Genomic DNA, 15814 nt, shown 5'->3' on the forward strand with positions numbered 1-15814 from the left:
GAGAAGCAGGCTCCACGCAGGAACCCCGACGTGGGACTTGATCCTGGGTCTCCAGGATCACGACCAGGGCTGAAGGCAGCACTAAACCGCTGAGCCACCGGGGCTGCCCCAATTTTCCCTTGTTTTTAACACAAACAACATTAACATCAAGATTTCAGTTGGGGGGATCCCTGGGTGGCTCAGTGGTTTGGCGCCTGCCTTTGGTCCAGGGCGCGATCCCGGAGTCCCGGGATCGAGTCCCATGTTGGGCTCCTGGCATGGAGCTCGCTTCTCCCTCTGCCTGTGTCTCTGCCTCTCTCTCCTTTCTCTATGACTATCATGAATAAATAATAATAAAAAAAAAATTAAAAAAAAAAAAAGATTTCAGTTGGTCACTGGGAAAGTGATTGCCTAAGAAATCTAATAAAGGATAAAGGAAAATAGGACCATTACCATAATAATCCACTAGTTTATACTCTGCATATTTTCCAATGTAACTATTTTTTTTTAAAGAAATATTTATTTTCATTAGAGACACAGAAAAAGAGAGGCAGAGACAGAGAGGGAGAAGCAGGCTCCAAGCAGGGATCTGGATGTGGGACTCAATCCAGGGACTCCAGGATCACCCCTGCATCACGCCCTGGGCCGAAAGGCAGGTGCTCAACCGCTGAGCCACCCAGGCGTTCCCTCCAATATAACTAGTTCTGAGCCATTCTGTAGTGAAGACTGTGCTGAAATTGCTTTATTTTCCTTTCTTCCCTGGACTTTTGTGCTGATGTGAAAGCTAGAACTTTTATTTTTTATTTTATTTTTTTAATGATTTTATTTATTTATTCGAGAGAGAGAGAGAGAGAGAACGGCAGAGAGAGAGAGAGAGAGAGGGAGGGAGGGAGGGAGGGAGGGAGAGGGGCAGAGACAGGCAGAGGGAGAAGCAGGCTCCATGCAGGGAGCCTGACGTGGGACTCCCAGGTCTCCCAGGATTACATCCTGGGCTGAAGGTGGCGCTAAACCGCTGAGCCACCGAGGATGCCCAAAAGCTAGAACTTTTAAAAATTGTTATTGAAAAGGTATTAACTGTTGCCTGCATAGAGAACATGTGTAAGTTGCAGAGACAGAAAAATAAATCTGGTATCAACAAAGGGAGAATTCACGATACCCTAACAGTAAAGATAACATTAATTATCCCATTTTAGATAAACCTTAATCAGGAATGTGAAACTTTTCTTCACACAGCTTTTTGGAAGGAAGGAAGAAGATCTAAGAATCTGTCATAGTGGTAAATTTTCAAAAGTTTTACACCGTGGAAATTACAGAAGTAGTCTTAAAAAGGAGAGAAGAGACAGACACAGACTGACAAGTAACAAGTCATGTGTAAGTCTTCACTAAACACTCAATCTGGTCCTGGAAACCAAGTTAAGGTTCTCATTGGATTCAGGATTTGGAAGTGGTCTTGCCTTGATAGTAGACCTTCCCAAAGTCACTTGACCTTTTGAATTCTATGAGGCTGAGTTTATTATTTTTTAATATTTTATTTATTTCTTCATGAGAGACATAGGGAGAGAGGCAGAGACATAGGCAGAAGGAGAAGCAGGCTCCCTGAGGAGCTGGATGTGGGACTTGATCCCAGGACCCCAGGATCATGCCCTTAGCCAAAGGCAGATGCTCAACCACTGAGTGACCCAGGCGCCCCAAGCCTGAGTTTATTTATTTATTTTCCCATCTCCAAGCCTGAGTTTAAAAGAGTTGGTTACTATAAAGTTAAAATCTGAAATAAGAAAGGAGATGAAAATTTAAAAAAACAATCCTCAAACATTCAAATATAAAACGCAAAAGCCATTATCATACAGCAGACACTATAAAACTAAAGAAAGTTCCTAAAACCTTTATCCTATAACCAGAGCAGGCAGTTTAGATATGCTAGATATTGTTTCTGAAATGGGGAGGCGATATATACATATATTAAGGAAAACTCTTCTGAAGAAATGTGTCTCTAGCTATTGCCTCCTAACTGCTAGGTAAGCACCTTCTCTATTATACAAGCACCCTTCACCCACAGGTCCTTCATTATTCCAACTTTTTGGTGACAACTTTACCCAGCTCAGAAGTTATGATGGAGCTACATAACAAGCCAAAGCCAACCAAAACAAACTGCCTTTGCCCCTTTCTATTGTACAATGACGAAGCAGATACCCCCAACAATTCATAGAATGGGGGAGGGGAGGAGGTAGAGGAGACTAAGCCTGGTCAAAGGAATTATTTCATCCCAATAAAACTGTAGTCCCTTATACATATATGTCAGATTTAACAGAGAGAAAACACAGGTATATGGGCCAGAAGTTATTTACATATACATATGTATATACATATACATATACATATGTCAATTCTGCCCCTCATTCCAAAGGAAAGCAGGTGAGAACATGTGAAATATTCTTCCTTCAACCAGTACAAGGAGATATTAAATGGAGTCAGCATTTTAATAAGGACTAAAGAAATTCAAGCTAATGACTTATGAATGGAAGTATTAAGTAACCAGAGTCATCTGTAAATAAACATGGGAGATGTTTCATGCTCAAAGTCAATGGAAGGGAGGAAAAGGAATAAAATAGATAATTAAATCTTAAGAACATTATATAATTATTTTTGCAAGAAATATGACAATTTATTATTCTTAATATGTAAATACGTCTTACAAATCAACTAACAACAGGGGCACCCGAGTCAGTTAAGTATCCAACTAGATTTCACCTTAGGTCATGATCTCAGAGTTGTGAGATTGAGTCCTGCATTGGGCTCCAAGCTGGGTGTGGATCCTGTTTGGGATTCTCCCTTTCCCTCTGTCCACCCCCCACAATTGCCACTCTGTCTCAAAAAAAGCCCAACACAGATTAACAATAGCCTCCCCCAAAACAGATTTAACATGATTACAAAATTCAAAGATAAAAATCACATCAATGATCAAACAGAAAAGTAAATTAGCCTTTTCATTTACAAAATAGTGAAAGATACAAGTGATACATTTATAAAGATATGGTAAAGTGAGCTATCAATCTGTTGTGGCACAGGTCTTCTGGAGGACAATTTGTATATGTATATATATTAAGAACCCTCAACAGAGTAATTACCTTTCTATGACTTTATTGTAAAAGTAAGATAGGCAGGCAAAGATTATTTCTCTAAATTTGAGTCAACATTATTTAAAATGGTGAAAACTTGTAAATATGCTAAATGTTTAATAATAGGTGAAATTACAGTCATCACTGTAAAATCAACAGAAGTAGTTCTTTTTCTAAAAAAAGATTTACCTATTTTTAGAAAGGGAGAGGGAGAGAGTGTGTGAGTGTGTGCATGAGTGGGAGGAGTAGATAGAGAGGGAGAGAGAATCTCAAATAGACTCCGCACTGAGCACTGAGTCTGCTCAACTCCCAGTCCAGCTGGAGTATGAGATCATAACCCAAACCAAAATCAAGAGCTGCATGCTCAAACCACTGAGCCAACGTGACCCAATAGAAGTTCTAGTTCTGAGAAATTTTTAATGAAATATGAATATGTTCACAAGGTTAAATAAAAAAACACAGGTGACAATATAATATTCAGTGAGCTACTGTTTTGTAAGAAGTGCATAGAGAAAGGGCCTGAAGCAAACAGGTAAAAGTGCAGGAGTGAGGATTTGGGAATTGTGAGATTACTATGCCTTCCACAGTATTTAATATAGTCCTCCAAGTTTTCTACAAGAACATGTAAATTCTTTTGGACTTGTAGAACAACTCCTTCCCAGGTAAACTGGGGAAATGAACTAGTATGACCTATTCTAAAATGAGCTGGTATTTAACTCTTTCCTCCCTCTGCTATGTGTTCCCTGTTAAAAAGTCTAAGGATTACATAGATGTAAAAAACTGTTAAATCAGGGCCCCATATCATTTAAAAATAAGTAAAACTCTTCATATAGCTTTTTGCTAAAACTCCAAGTGAAATTCATATAAAATTAACATTTTGAAGTGTATTAACTCAGTGGCATTTAGTACATCCACAATGTTGTGGATGCACCACCTACACTAGGTTGCAAAACATTTTTAGCACCCCAAAAGAAAACACTGAACCCATTAACCAGCCGGTCCTTATTCCCTACTCCTCTACCTCTTGGCAATCACCAACCTGCTCTTTGTGGATTTACTTGCTCTGGATATTTCACAGAAATGGAGTCAAACAGTATGTAGCCACTTAAGTTGCTTTTTTCCCCCCAATATGTTAATTTTTATGCTAAGCACGCAAGATAGGATGATTAACTTAAATTTGTAGCATCTTAAAAAAAAAACTTAACAATAGCAAAAGACTAATCTGATTCAAAAAATGGGCAGAGGACCTGAATAGACATTTTTCCAAAGACACACAGATGGCCAACAGGTACATGAAATGGTGCTCAACATTTCTAATCGTCAAGGAAATGGAAATCAAAACCACAGTGAGATGATATTGCTTCACACCTGTAAGACTGGCTATCATTAAAAAGACAAGAAATAACAAGTGCTGGCAAGGATGTGGACAAAAGGAAAGCTTCATGCACTGTTGGTGGGAATGTAAATTGATGCGTGGTTCTCTTTCATCATGTGTTATAATTTCAGTGGTTCTTATCTGATGTGAATTCTCAACAATTATTATTTTATATAAATTGCATCATACACATCTGAAAAAAATCCATATTTTTGGATACATTTTTGGATCCATTGCACACCAAGAATGAATCTGCTTTAAAAGTTATTGTTCTCATTTTCAGAAGTACCTTACTCAAGTCAGTGTTAACGGAAGTACTACTAAAAGATAGGATACATTGCCTGGAGACACTCTTGGTAGGGTTTTAAACTTTAATAGTTTAAAGAACAAATACAACCAAATGAACAAAAAACAAAAACTGAACAGTTAAAAAATTTTTACACTGTTTGACATTGCAATTCTTTTTTCCTTTAAAAGGAAACTGAAAAAAAAAAAAGAAAAAAAAATGAAAAAAAAAAAATAAAAGGAAACTGAGTGGTATTTAAATCCTTTATAGGTATGAAAGAGGCCTGCTAGAATCAAGGAGGGATTTTAAAGAGAAGCTAATTAGAAACACTACTTTGAAATCCTCTAAAGTATTATAAATAGAATATGGTTGAAGCTGTGCTCAAGACTTTCCTTCCGTGCTCCATTCTCACCCAGGGCAGGTTACCAGACACCCTGGCACCCTTGCCAACTTTAGTAGCACACTTGAGACTATACCACCACAAAGAGCTCCTTAGCAACAGCAATGTCCAGAGTCTCCCGACAAAAATAACCAATGCAGTCCTAATTCCAAAGTTCAGAAAGACTACCTCCCTTCACTAATATTTTCCCCAGGAGTCACAATTAAAAGACTTTTTGAGGCAAAAAGATCAGACTCCTGGGTGACCAATATAGATAGATACAATGCCTATAAAGTCTTTAATGGCCTAAAGATTTTCTGCTGCTTAAACAGAAGCAGAAAACTCATGGCACATCCAAGTTTTCTCCAGGATAATTGGGTATGACAGCAGAAATCCAGGTTCTCTGCAATACCACGCTTAGTTCTATTGAAAAATAAAAACAGCAGGAAAAAAGAGAAACCCTGCTAAGAATAACTAAAAACTTTCAGTGTCTGAGCTAAGCTTTGCTTAGAGCCACAAAAGAACCTTTTGGTCTGTATTCAAATTACTATGTAGCCTGAAATGTACACTATGGCATTTAGGACTCAGCCCAGGACAACTAACAGAAAATAGCAAAGAGAACTTTCAAGGAGGTGTTAACTGTCAAGGAATTGAGAAAGTGGAGAGGACAAAACAAAACAAAAAGAACTAGAAAACCATCTGAGAACTATGGCTGGAGACCAATTACCAAAGGCCATTCCAAATCTAAAGACTGCTAAGGAAACGAGACTGGGGAGATTGCAACAAGTCATGGCAGAATTGTCAATCCAAAGGCAATTAAGTGTTGGGCAATGTATCTACTGCCAAGAACACATCTATGAGCTAAAAAAGAGAAATAAAGGATAAATGCAAATGTTATTTAAATAGATACAAATTTATAAACTAATTTTTTCCTTTTGTAGGCCTGGGTTAATGATAAGCTCTCTCTAATACAGGACCGTGTTGTCACTCCAATTTAGGAGTCATGAAACATTTAGGAGCCATGAAAACAATTTAGGAGCACTAATAAGACTCCATACTTTCCAAGACTACTGAAGTATGTAATCAATGAAATGTAATGCTAAATGAGGAGTTAAAAGGCTGAAAAGTACATAGCATAGGAGAGTGAGATTAGCAACAACAAAGAAAAACCTCTAGGAAAAGGAAGAGTGAGGAAACGGAGGTCTTGGGGGACGTCCTGGAGGACCCAGGGGAGTGAGCACGAGATGCCTTCTGGAAGCTTCACCCAAAGGGAAGAGGGAGCCGGAGAATTCACTAGCAAGACACTTCCACTGTGACCGCCTCCTCCTTCATCCTGGCTCCTTCCTTCAGTTCCCTCTCCTCTCTGACATTCAGCATCCAATATATATATCATCACCTGCAATTTAGTTCCTTTGGCCTCATTCCATTACCACTTTGCCAATTTTTAAATCTCAGTAAATGGAAGGATCGATTTTGTCCCTTCCTACAAGTGTGATGCTAATAAAGTCATTTACGCTAAAGGAGGTTACAAAATGAAAATACCCAAACACAGTTGGCTCCTGGATGCTGGAAAACCCTTTTATTTAATATATTAGTGTTGACCCAAATATTGTGCCTTCATTAGATCTCCACACCCACCTGAGGCCTTCCCCACCTTCAAAGGATAGAGGAACATCCAACGTGAACTCCTAATATTTTCTTGCCCCACCAAAAGTTTGTGTCTTTAACTTGGGAGAAATGGGAGCAACTCTACTCCCTGGCAAGACTCTGCCTTGGAGGCACTTCATCTTACACCAGACTTACTTCATTCATGGACATCTTTCATGTCCATGCTATATCTCCAATTTTTTTTGTAAATATTTTATTTATTTATTCATGAGACACACACAGAGAGAGGCAGAGGGAGAGAGGGAGAACCAGGCTCCCTGCAAGGAGCCCGATGTGGGGCTTGGTTCCGGACCCCAGGATCACACCCTGAGCCAAAGGCAGATGTTCAACCATGGAGCCACCCAGGCACCCCTACATCTCCCATTTTTAAAAAAGGAACCTGCCATGAGCTCTCTCTCCTCAATCCTGCTTCCTCTTTATTTTTTCATGATTTGTTTTCTTTCACCGTCTTATTTCTCAAAACCACAATAGGATAATCCACGAGAACTTTAATTCACTACTCATCCTCTTGCAACCTGACCCTCATGCCAACCATTCTCTAATGACCTTTCCTGCCACATGTCCACCTCCATCATCTCCTCCATTTCAGACCTCCAGTTACAATAGTAGGGATTCTATTGCTTTTTCCTGCTGGAAGTACACTGCTCACTGACTTCTTACTTTCCAGTTTTTCCTTAAAAAGTCATTTATCATGGTGTAACCAGAGAGGTACCTTGTTCAACCAAAGATCTAATGACACAACTCACTTATTACTGGCCTGCCTACTAAAGATGTAAGCCACATAGCCAGGGGACTCCAAAATCTGATCGTTTCAGCATTTTCTTCCACTGCATATTACAACATATCATATATGCCGGACACAAATTCAAATACACACTGTTCTTTGACCACATTATATATTTTCCTGCCTCTATGCTTTATTTTTATTTTTTTTAAAAAGACTTTATTTATTCATGAGAGACACTCACAGAGAGAGAGAGAGAGAGAGAGAGAGAGCAAAAGAGGCACAGAGACACAGGCAGAGGGAGAAGCAGGCTCCATACTGGGAGCCCGATGTGGGACTTGATCCCGGAACCCCAGGATCACGCCCTGGGCACAAGGCAGGCGCTAAACTGCTGATCCACCCAGGGATCCCCTATGCTTTATTTATGTTACTCTTCCACCACCACTGTCCACCACCAAAATCACCAAAATCTTAGTTATCCTGCAAGGTTCAGGAGAAACGTAGCTCTGCTTGTCCCAACACTTCTTTCTTTGCCCACCACTCATTTCTACCATCTTAGCTTTCATGAACTTCTACTACATATAGATCTATTATAGTACTTATCTTTCTCATCTACATTAAATTTGGGTATGTTTATCATCCCAGGACATTAACTATAAGATAGAAAAGAACACAATTTCATATCATACTTTTTAATCCTTCCCTTTCGAAAAATGCACCTTACGTTTAAGAATGCTCCATAAAGGTCTGAGATTTAAAAATTGAGGCAAAGGTAAATTACCAAGTAGGAATAAAAGGAGTACCTGAAATAAAATGGAGCAATCCTGACCACTGAAAACTCCTCTCTACTCTCACACACACTCACCTCTTGCTTGATGGATTTGATGGACAGGTGGTCAGACATCCACCTAGGTTGCAACTCTGCTTTTGTGCGCTGTGGACGCTTTCCCTATAGTTAGAAGTGAGGAAAAGAAAGGAAAAAGACAGATTAGGGTGTTCTCAGCTACTGCTGCTGCTGCCAGAAGAAGAGTGGCCTTTAAGGCACACAGGTGATGAGAGCCAAAGGTATCCTTTGGACAGTCAGTAAAATTGACTCATCTCCACCAGGTAATAAGCCAGTTTCTTCTCTTAGAAAAATAAACCAAAAAACCCTTATAGACACCAAGGGTCTGTCAATCTTTATCACTGGCAGAAAACTCCCGTAACTATTTAGACATTAGAAAAAAGTTTTGTTTCAAATTATTAAGGGACAGCCCACCTTCTGCTGGAGGGAATGGCTCTGAAAGGGGGCATTTTGAGCAGCTGGAGGTAGAACTCCCTTTTACAAGGCAGTTCAGTGGCAGTAGTGAGAAGTGAGAGTAGCTGCCCAGGCTGAGAACCCAAGTAGCAAGACACAAGTGGGGAAAAGACTCAGTGACTAGAAATCAGAAGCTTGCCTGAGAAGATGAGAGCCTTGAGAAAATTTAAGAGCTTGAAGGCAATCACTATAGGATGTTTCAAGGAAGGAGTTTTGAAAATGATCTAAGACCAGGCGATTATTTAAAGTCAGTGTAAGTTTCGAGCTTTTTGTGGAATAAGCCCCATAGCTCTACCACTGTAACCTATATGGAGGTGGTCAGCACAGGCTTTGTAGTGGAGTAATTCTGTGGCTTCAATACCAGTATCAGCATTATCCAAGGTTTGGTTTTGGCATCCCTTAATTCAAAGTCTTGAAACTTGAAGAACCAATGAGGTAAAGGCACAAAGGATAGGGGGAAAAAAAAAGAATGACAAAAGTGTGGTTTACAAAACATAAATATACTGCAAAGCAATTGTGGTAGATTTAAAAAGAGAGGCTTTGAAAGCAGTTGTGTTAGAATGACTAGGCCCCAGGACAAATGTAATCCAATCATCAAAGTGTGTCATGACCCTTTTTATCCACAATAGCTATCACAGCAGTTTCCTCAAATATGCCAATGAGCAGCTCCTTTATGAGCTTCAACCTAAGAGGAAGAGCTCTTCACTTTAAATAAATGTGGAAATTTACCATGGAACTCACTCTCCAAGGAACTGCGCCAGTTTCCCATACTAGCAGCAATAGAGGCCAATACGAACTTGACCCCACCACACTCTGCCAACCAGATACAAGTTACTAATGGGGAATGCTGTAGTCTTGATACAGAAGATGAATTTGTTTTCCTACAACTTTATCCTCTTGTGTGAATTATTACTCTTTGTCAAGTTATTTGTTAAAGACCTACCGTTTGTAAGCCGTCTGAAAATTACTGCCTGTAACATCAGCAACAAATACTTTTACTAGCTTATATCCTCCTTCAAACCTCCCATAAAAGCTTAACTTGCATATGGTAAAAGCAGGCTTTCTGATTCTTTTATTATTTCATTGTTTAGGGGACTGTCACTATCTCCCAAGATTTATCTATTTGGACTCTCTTTGCACTTGCATTTCTTTTGGTGAGAAATGAGAATTTCATTTACTGCTGAGGTTTCTAATCAATTATCTACAGTCATCATGGAAAGAATCAAGGGTCTATGGGTAGCTAAGTACTGTACCAGGTACACTGACATGGTTTCTTTCGTTTATTTCCCATAAAAACTTCCGTGAAGTTAGAGCTTTCATTATACTAATAAAAATTTCATTATACTAATAAAAAATTCAAATTCAGAGGGGCGCTTGGGTGTCTCAGTTAGATGAGCATCCAACTCTTGGTTTAGGCTCGGGTCATGATCTCAGGGTCATCTGAGACAGCCCCAAGTTGGGCTCTCTGTTCAGTGTGCCTGTCCCTCTCCTTCTCCCTCTGCCCCTCCCCCGACACACACTCTCTAAAGTTAATATTTTTTTAAAAAAAGATTTTATTTATTTATTCATGAGATACACAGAGAGAGAGAGAGAGAGAGAGAGAGAGAGGGGGGGGGGGCAGAGGGAGAAGCAGGCTCCATGCAGGGAGCCTGATGTGGGACTGAATCCCAGGACTCCAGGTCATGCCCTGAGTCAAAAAAAATCTTAGGTTGAATACTGTAGTAAAAAAGCAAAGATTATAGATAGTAGCATCTGGCTGAGTCAGTTGGTAGAATATGTGACTCTTGATCTTGGAGTCATGAGTTCGAGCCCCATGCTGGGTGTAGATATTACTTAAAAAAAAAAAAAAAAAAAAGGCAGGGCACCTAAGTGACTCAGTCAGTTAAGTGCCCAACTCTTGATCTCAGCTCAGGTCATGATCTCAGAGTCCTAGAATGGAGTTCTACAGCAGGCTCCATGCTCAGTGGAGAGTCCGCTTAGGTAGGATTCTCTCTCCCTCTCCCACTGCCCCATCCCAACTCACACTCTCTCTTTCTCTAAAATATATAAATCATTGTTTTTAAAGGGGGCAGAAATTATTTAAAAAATGTTTAAGCAGGTTAGGTATTAAAATCACCTGTTGTACAGGTGATTTAATGTACAATCATTAGTTGTTTTTTTTTTTTTTTTTACAATCATTAGTTTTATGAATAAAGTCATACACAAGGTCATGTATATAAAGTTATAAAAACCATCTCTACAGGGACGCCGGGGTGGCTCAGCGGTTTAGTTTCTGCCTTCAGCCCAGGGCGTGATCCTGGTGTTCCAGGATGGGAGTCCCACATCGGGCTCCCTGCATGGAGCCTGCTTCTCCCTCTGCCTGTGTCTCTGTCTCTCTGTGTCTCTCATGAATAGAGAAAATAAAATCTTAAAAAACAAACAACGATCTCTATAAAAGTTGCTTTAAAGAAAATCAGATTATGCGCTTTGATTCCTGGGAAAACTGGCATGATGGGTTGCAGATCACAAAAACAGAAGTATAATTATAGTATACGGAATTAAGTATGCTTTGGGGATCCCTGGGTGGCTCAGCAGTTTAGCACCTGTCTTTGGACCAGTGTGTGATCCTGGAGTCCCGGGACTGAGTCCCACATCGGGCTCCCTGCATGGAGCCTGCTTCTTCCTCTGCCTCTCTCTCTCTGTCTCTCTCATGAATAAATAAAATCTTAAAAAAAAAAAAAAAAAAGTATGCTAGTGGGGAAATGCAGATTTTTTTGCTCATCCATGAAAATGTAATTCTTGAAGCACTATTTGTAAGATTCTATTAGAGAATGATGGCTTTCTACAATTATCCTTTCAAAGCATCAACCTACTTAAAAGTTATAAATATCACTAGATACACAACAAATTAATACATCTTGTTTTATTTTTCTCTGAAGGTACTGCAGCAATTAATTTATACTTTCTCTTCAGATTTCATTGGGAGGTGGTCAAATTTTCCTGTCTTCTACTAACATGTACAACAATCAAAAGTATTAAAATTACTGAAATGAAATAACCAAAGTAAATGATCAGTGAGCATCCACTATAGAAAAGTCATTACATTAGGTGTTGTGGGTTTCAAAAGGTAAGACTGGCGTGTAATCGAGCCCAGGTGGCTCGGCGCTTTAGCGCCGCCTTCAGCCCAGGGCGTGATCCTGGGGACCCAGGATAGAGTCCCACATCGGGCTCCCTGCATGGAGCCTGCTTCTCCCTCTGCCTGTGTCTCTGCCTCTCTCTTTCATGAATAAGTAAATAAAATCTTAAAAAAAAAAAAAAAAAAAGACTGGTGCCTAATCCAAAAAAGATTAAACAACTCAGAATGGAATTAAGTAATGAGAAAACATGTTAGGGAAGAAAATCCTAAAATTGGGAGATGTAGGGGACAGCTTATGGAGAGTAGCATTCAAATGAGTAGGGAAGTAGAAGGGGAAAGATGCATGTGTGAGGGTGCTTAGGTGTGAAAATACAGAATGTGGGTTTATAAAACTATCAGGTGCTGAAGTTGGAGAAAGCAGCATTCATACACTGCTCACATGTGAAGCTGGGCGGAGCCAGCACTGGAGCTACAAAGACAAACACTCTCAGAGCTTGCTGCTTCATGGGAGAGAGGGTCTCCCACCACCAAAGCAGCATTTATATAGAAGTATGCACATGCTGATAGGACATATACCTGGGGGCTCATGGAACCTTTCCTGAGGAATGTTATGGGAGAAGAAAGCTGGTTCCAGACTGTGAAAAGCCATTCTAAATACTGGGGAGTGGGAGGCTCTGAGGACTTTGTGGGTAAGGAGAATATCCACAGTTAAGAAGACTAGGTGGCGTGAAGTCCCACTTTAACACTCCAGGTTAAAATGAGGGATTATACCACTTCCAAGAGACAGGGGAAATACACTCAAAAACTCTAATGAATCATCATGTAGCTTTATAGCTAATACAGAGGGGAAGAATCACCTATTTGCATACCTTCTGGGCAATCATGTTGCAGATCTCAGGCAGGAAGTCTTCACTGAGGAGCTTATAGAGCTGCCGTTCTCGAAGGGAGGTCCTCTCCCGAAAACTCTCAGTAACCTGTCTCCATTCTTCTTCTGTTTGGCACAGGAGCCACCAAGTGCCTTGACCTGGCCCTTGGGACCCATAGAATGAAAAGGATGCATTCATTAGATAGATCCCACTAGGATCTTTTTTATTAATTCTCAATTTCATTTATATCCTGGGTCATGATGAAAACCAGGGAATCAAAAAAAAAAAAAAAAGGATTTTAAAGTTCATAATGTATAATTTTGATTTTCCTGTTACTAACACCATTTACCCCTAAAAGTTAAGAATATCTAATGGGAATACAAATATAACTATTGTGACTTTTGTAATTACAGATTTTTAATAACCTAGAAATGCTTAAATATACTTACTTTTTATAAAATGGTTTTGATTTTGAGCTTCTGCAGAGTCTTCCTTGACTCATTTATGTTCATTTACTGTAAACAGATACTACCACCCCTCCCAGTTTTATGCAATTTGGATCACAGAACTGAAATATAGGTTAGGAAACCAACAGATTTCCTTATACAGCATTTTACATTAAAAAAGACAGCTCTTTGAGAACTTGCTCATTCATTCAAATGTTTGGTGTCCATTCCACTGTGCCAGGTTAGAGGGCACAAGTGAAGATCTCCAGTTATCCATGAGATGGAGAGATGGGCACAGGTGAATTGTGATGAAGAGAACTGAGGAAGGGCATGGAGGCCAGTGAGGCTATACTGCATTCATCTTAACTGCTCTGCAGAACTCGGGAAAATGAGTTACATCATAATATAAATCAATCATATTTACTTAGTCTTTTCTAAATTCCAACAAAAGTCATTACCATTTTTTGTCTGTGGCTCAGATGCCAAGGAGTTTTCTTCCTGCTTTTCACTGAAACACAGGGAAAGGAGACACCAATTAAAACAAAGACGTGTCTAAAATTGTTCTGTGCTCCCCTTACAAGTTAGACCCAATTAATGTAATATAAGGAGTGTGTACATTTGTAGAAGACAAAATTAAGGGGAAGAATAACTGAGTAACGGCACACCTTGATGTATGTGTGCTGGTATAGAGGGGAAAGACTGATATATATGAACCCTATGTAATGGTAACATCCTATATAACAGGAAAATATTAAGTTTTTTAAAACATTTTTTTTTTTTTTTGGGAAATCAAACAGAGGAGTTAAGTGTTAACAACTAAATCCCTCCTCCTCGCTCCAAACTAGGGAATCTAATGTCCTCCTCCCTGATCAGGGCTATACTGAAGGTAAGGCATATTCAATTTCATCTACTATAAGGCAGAGATTAAGAACACAGGCTCAAATGTCAGACTGCCTCTATTAAAGCTTGCTTCTTACCATGTGCCCTTGGAAAATTAATTAATTTTCCTGTAAAATGAGCTAAAAATAATGCCTACAATACAGGTATGTTGAAGGTTAAATTGTAAAGTACAAGTGTGTTCAGCGCGATAGTGTGAAGTATCATTGTTCTTTGTAACCCTGAAACATGTAGGTCATTCTCTGTGGATATTTGTTTTCAATTACTGTTCCATAGAATGTCCTGTGAAAATGAAAATGTTCTGTAGTGTCACTGTCCAACATGGCAGCCATGAGCCACATGTGGCAAAGTACCTGAAATGTGGCATGACCGAGGAACCAAATTTTAAATTTTATTTAATTAAAAAATATTTATCTATTTTAAAAATTCTATTTACTTATTCATGAGAGACACAGAGAGGCAGAGACACAGGCAGAGGGAGAAGCAGGCTCCATCCATGCAGGGAGCCCAATGTGGGACTCCATCCCAGCACTCTGGAATCATGCCCTGAGCCAAAGGCAGATGCCCAACCGCTGAGCCACCCAGGCATCCCTAATCAAAAAATATTTAAATACTGTACTGGATACAGAGTTTTAAAGAATAAAATCACCAGTAGAGGGTAGTACAAGTCCACATACGCTTGTTAAAATGATTCCATATCCCAATGCTAAGGCATCCTAATTGTTAGTACTTAACAGGCAAATGGAGACCATTATAAAACAGTTTTCTGAATCTATAAGAAACTGTAGATTGCCAACAAAATTCTGCAACAGGTGTCCTGTGTATTGAACATGATTATAGAGTGTTTCTCACAAAACTGATTACTGGAAAGTTAAGTGGAACACTGATTCTTAGATTTAAAAAAAAACAAACAAATCCTGATTTATTTATAATCTGATGGCTAGAAATCAATACTTTTTAGTAGTTAATGAGCAACAACAAGAAATCTGGCCTGCTTTGTACATTTAGATTATTTAGTAGTTCTACAAGTTAGAAGGAAGAATCAGTCTGTTCTTTCACTAGAAATTTTAATATAATCTAGCTTCCATAGGTGTATAATGATAAATCTGATCCTTACAGAAAGTGTATTTACAGTTTGGGCCAGGTTTTCAGAATTCCTTTTTTTTTCTTTAAAGATAATTTAGTTATTCATGAGAGACACACACAGAGAGGCAGAGACATAGGCAGAGGGAGGAGAAGCAGGCTCTATGCAGATAGCCCAATGTGGGACTTGGTCCTGGGACTCTGGGATCTTGTGCCGAGCCAAAGGCAGACACTTAACCTCTGAGCCACACAGGTGGTTTTTAAAATTCTTATATTAAGATTAATGTGGTGGAATTTCCTAAAAGATCATTATGCATAAAATAAAATTTCCCAAATGTAACAGAAACTTTTTCCTTGCTAAAATTAAATATAAAGAGTATAAAAATGTTTAAAATCTTACCTGTTCCATATTCTAAGAAATTGTATTCTAAACATACTAATGCATATTTGCTACTAAAATCTCCTTTTAGGGAAAGAATTAACTCCTAAACTTGTATGTAATCCTGGTAAAATGCTGATTATTAGTCAGTGGTTAATTAGAATAACTTGCTCTATATTCCTCTGAAAAAATGTGTGGTACAAC

At 39.1% G+C, this 15814-nt stretch overlaps 1 protein-coding gene across 4 annotated transcripts in view; it reads right to left on the reverse strand.

Moving 5' to 3' along the window:
• LOC121479965 (cat eye syndrome critical region protein 2) overlaps positions 1–15814 on the reverse strand; it is a 170910-nt gene that overhangs the window by 23472 nt on the left and 131624 nt on the right. For 3 of the 4 annotated variants that reach the window (XM_041736132.1, XM_041736131.1, XM_041736133.1), the window contains exons 6-8: positions 13710–13759; positions 12809–12969; positions 8393–8476 (exon numbers count right to left, since the gene is read on the reverse strand). In XM_041736132.1, coding sequence (XP_041592066.1) covers positions 8393–8476; positions 12809–12969; positions 13710–13759 — 295 coding nt within the window. The remainder of the gene's footprint in view (positions 1–8392; positions 8477–12808; positions 12970–13709; positions 13760–15814) is intronic. The other variant, XM_041736134.1, reaches the window with a different exon arrangement.

This window comes from Vulpes lagopus, chromosome 21, assembly GCF_018345385.1.
Source record: "Vulpes lagopus strain Blue_001 chromosome 21, ASM1834538v1, whole genome shotgun sequence".
NCBI classification, from domain to species: Eukaryota; Metazoa; Chordata; class Mammalia; order Carnivora; family Canidae; genus Vulpes; species Vulpes lagopus.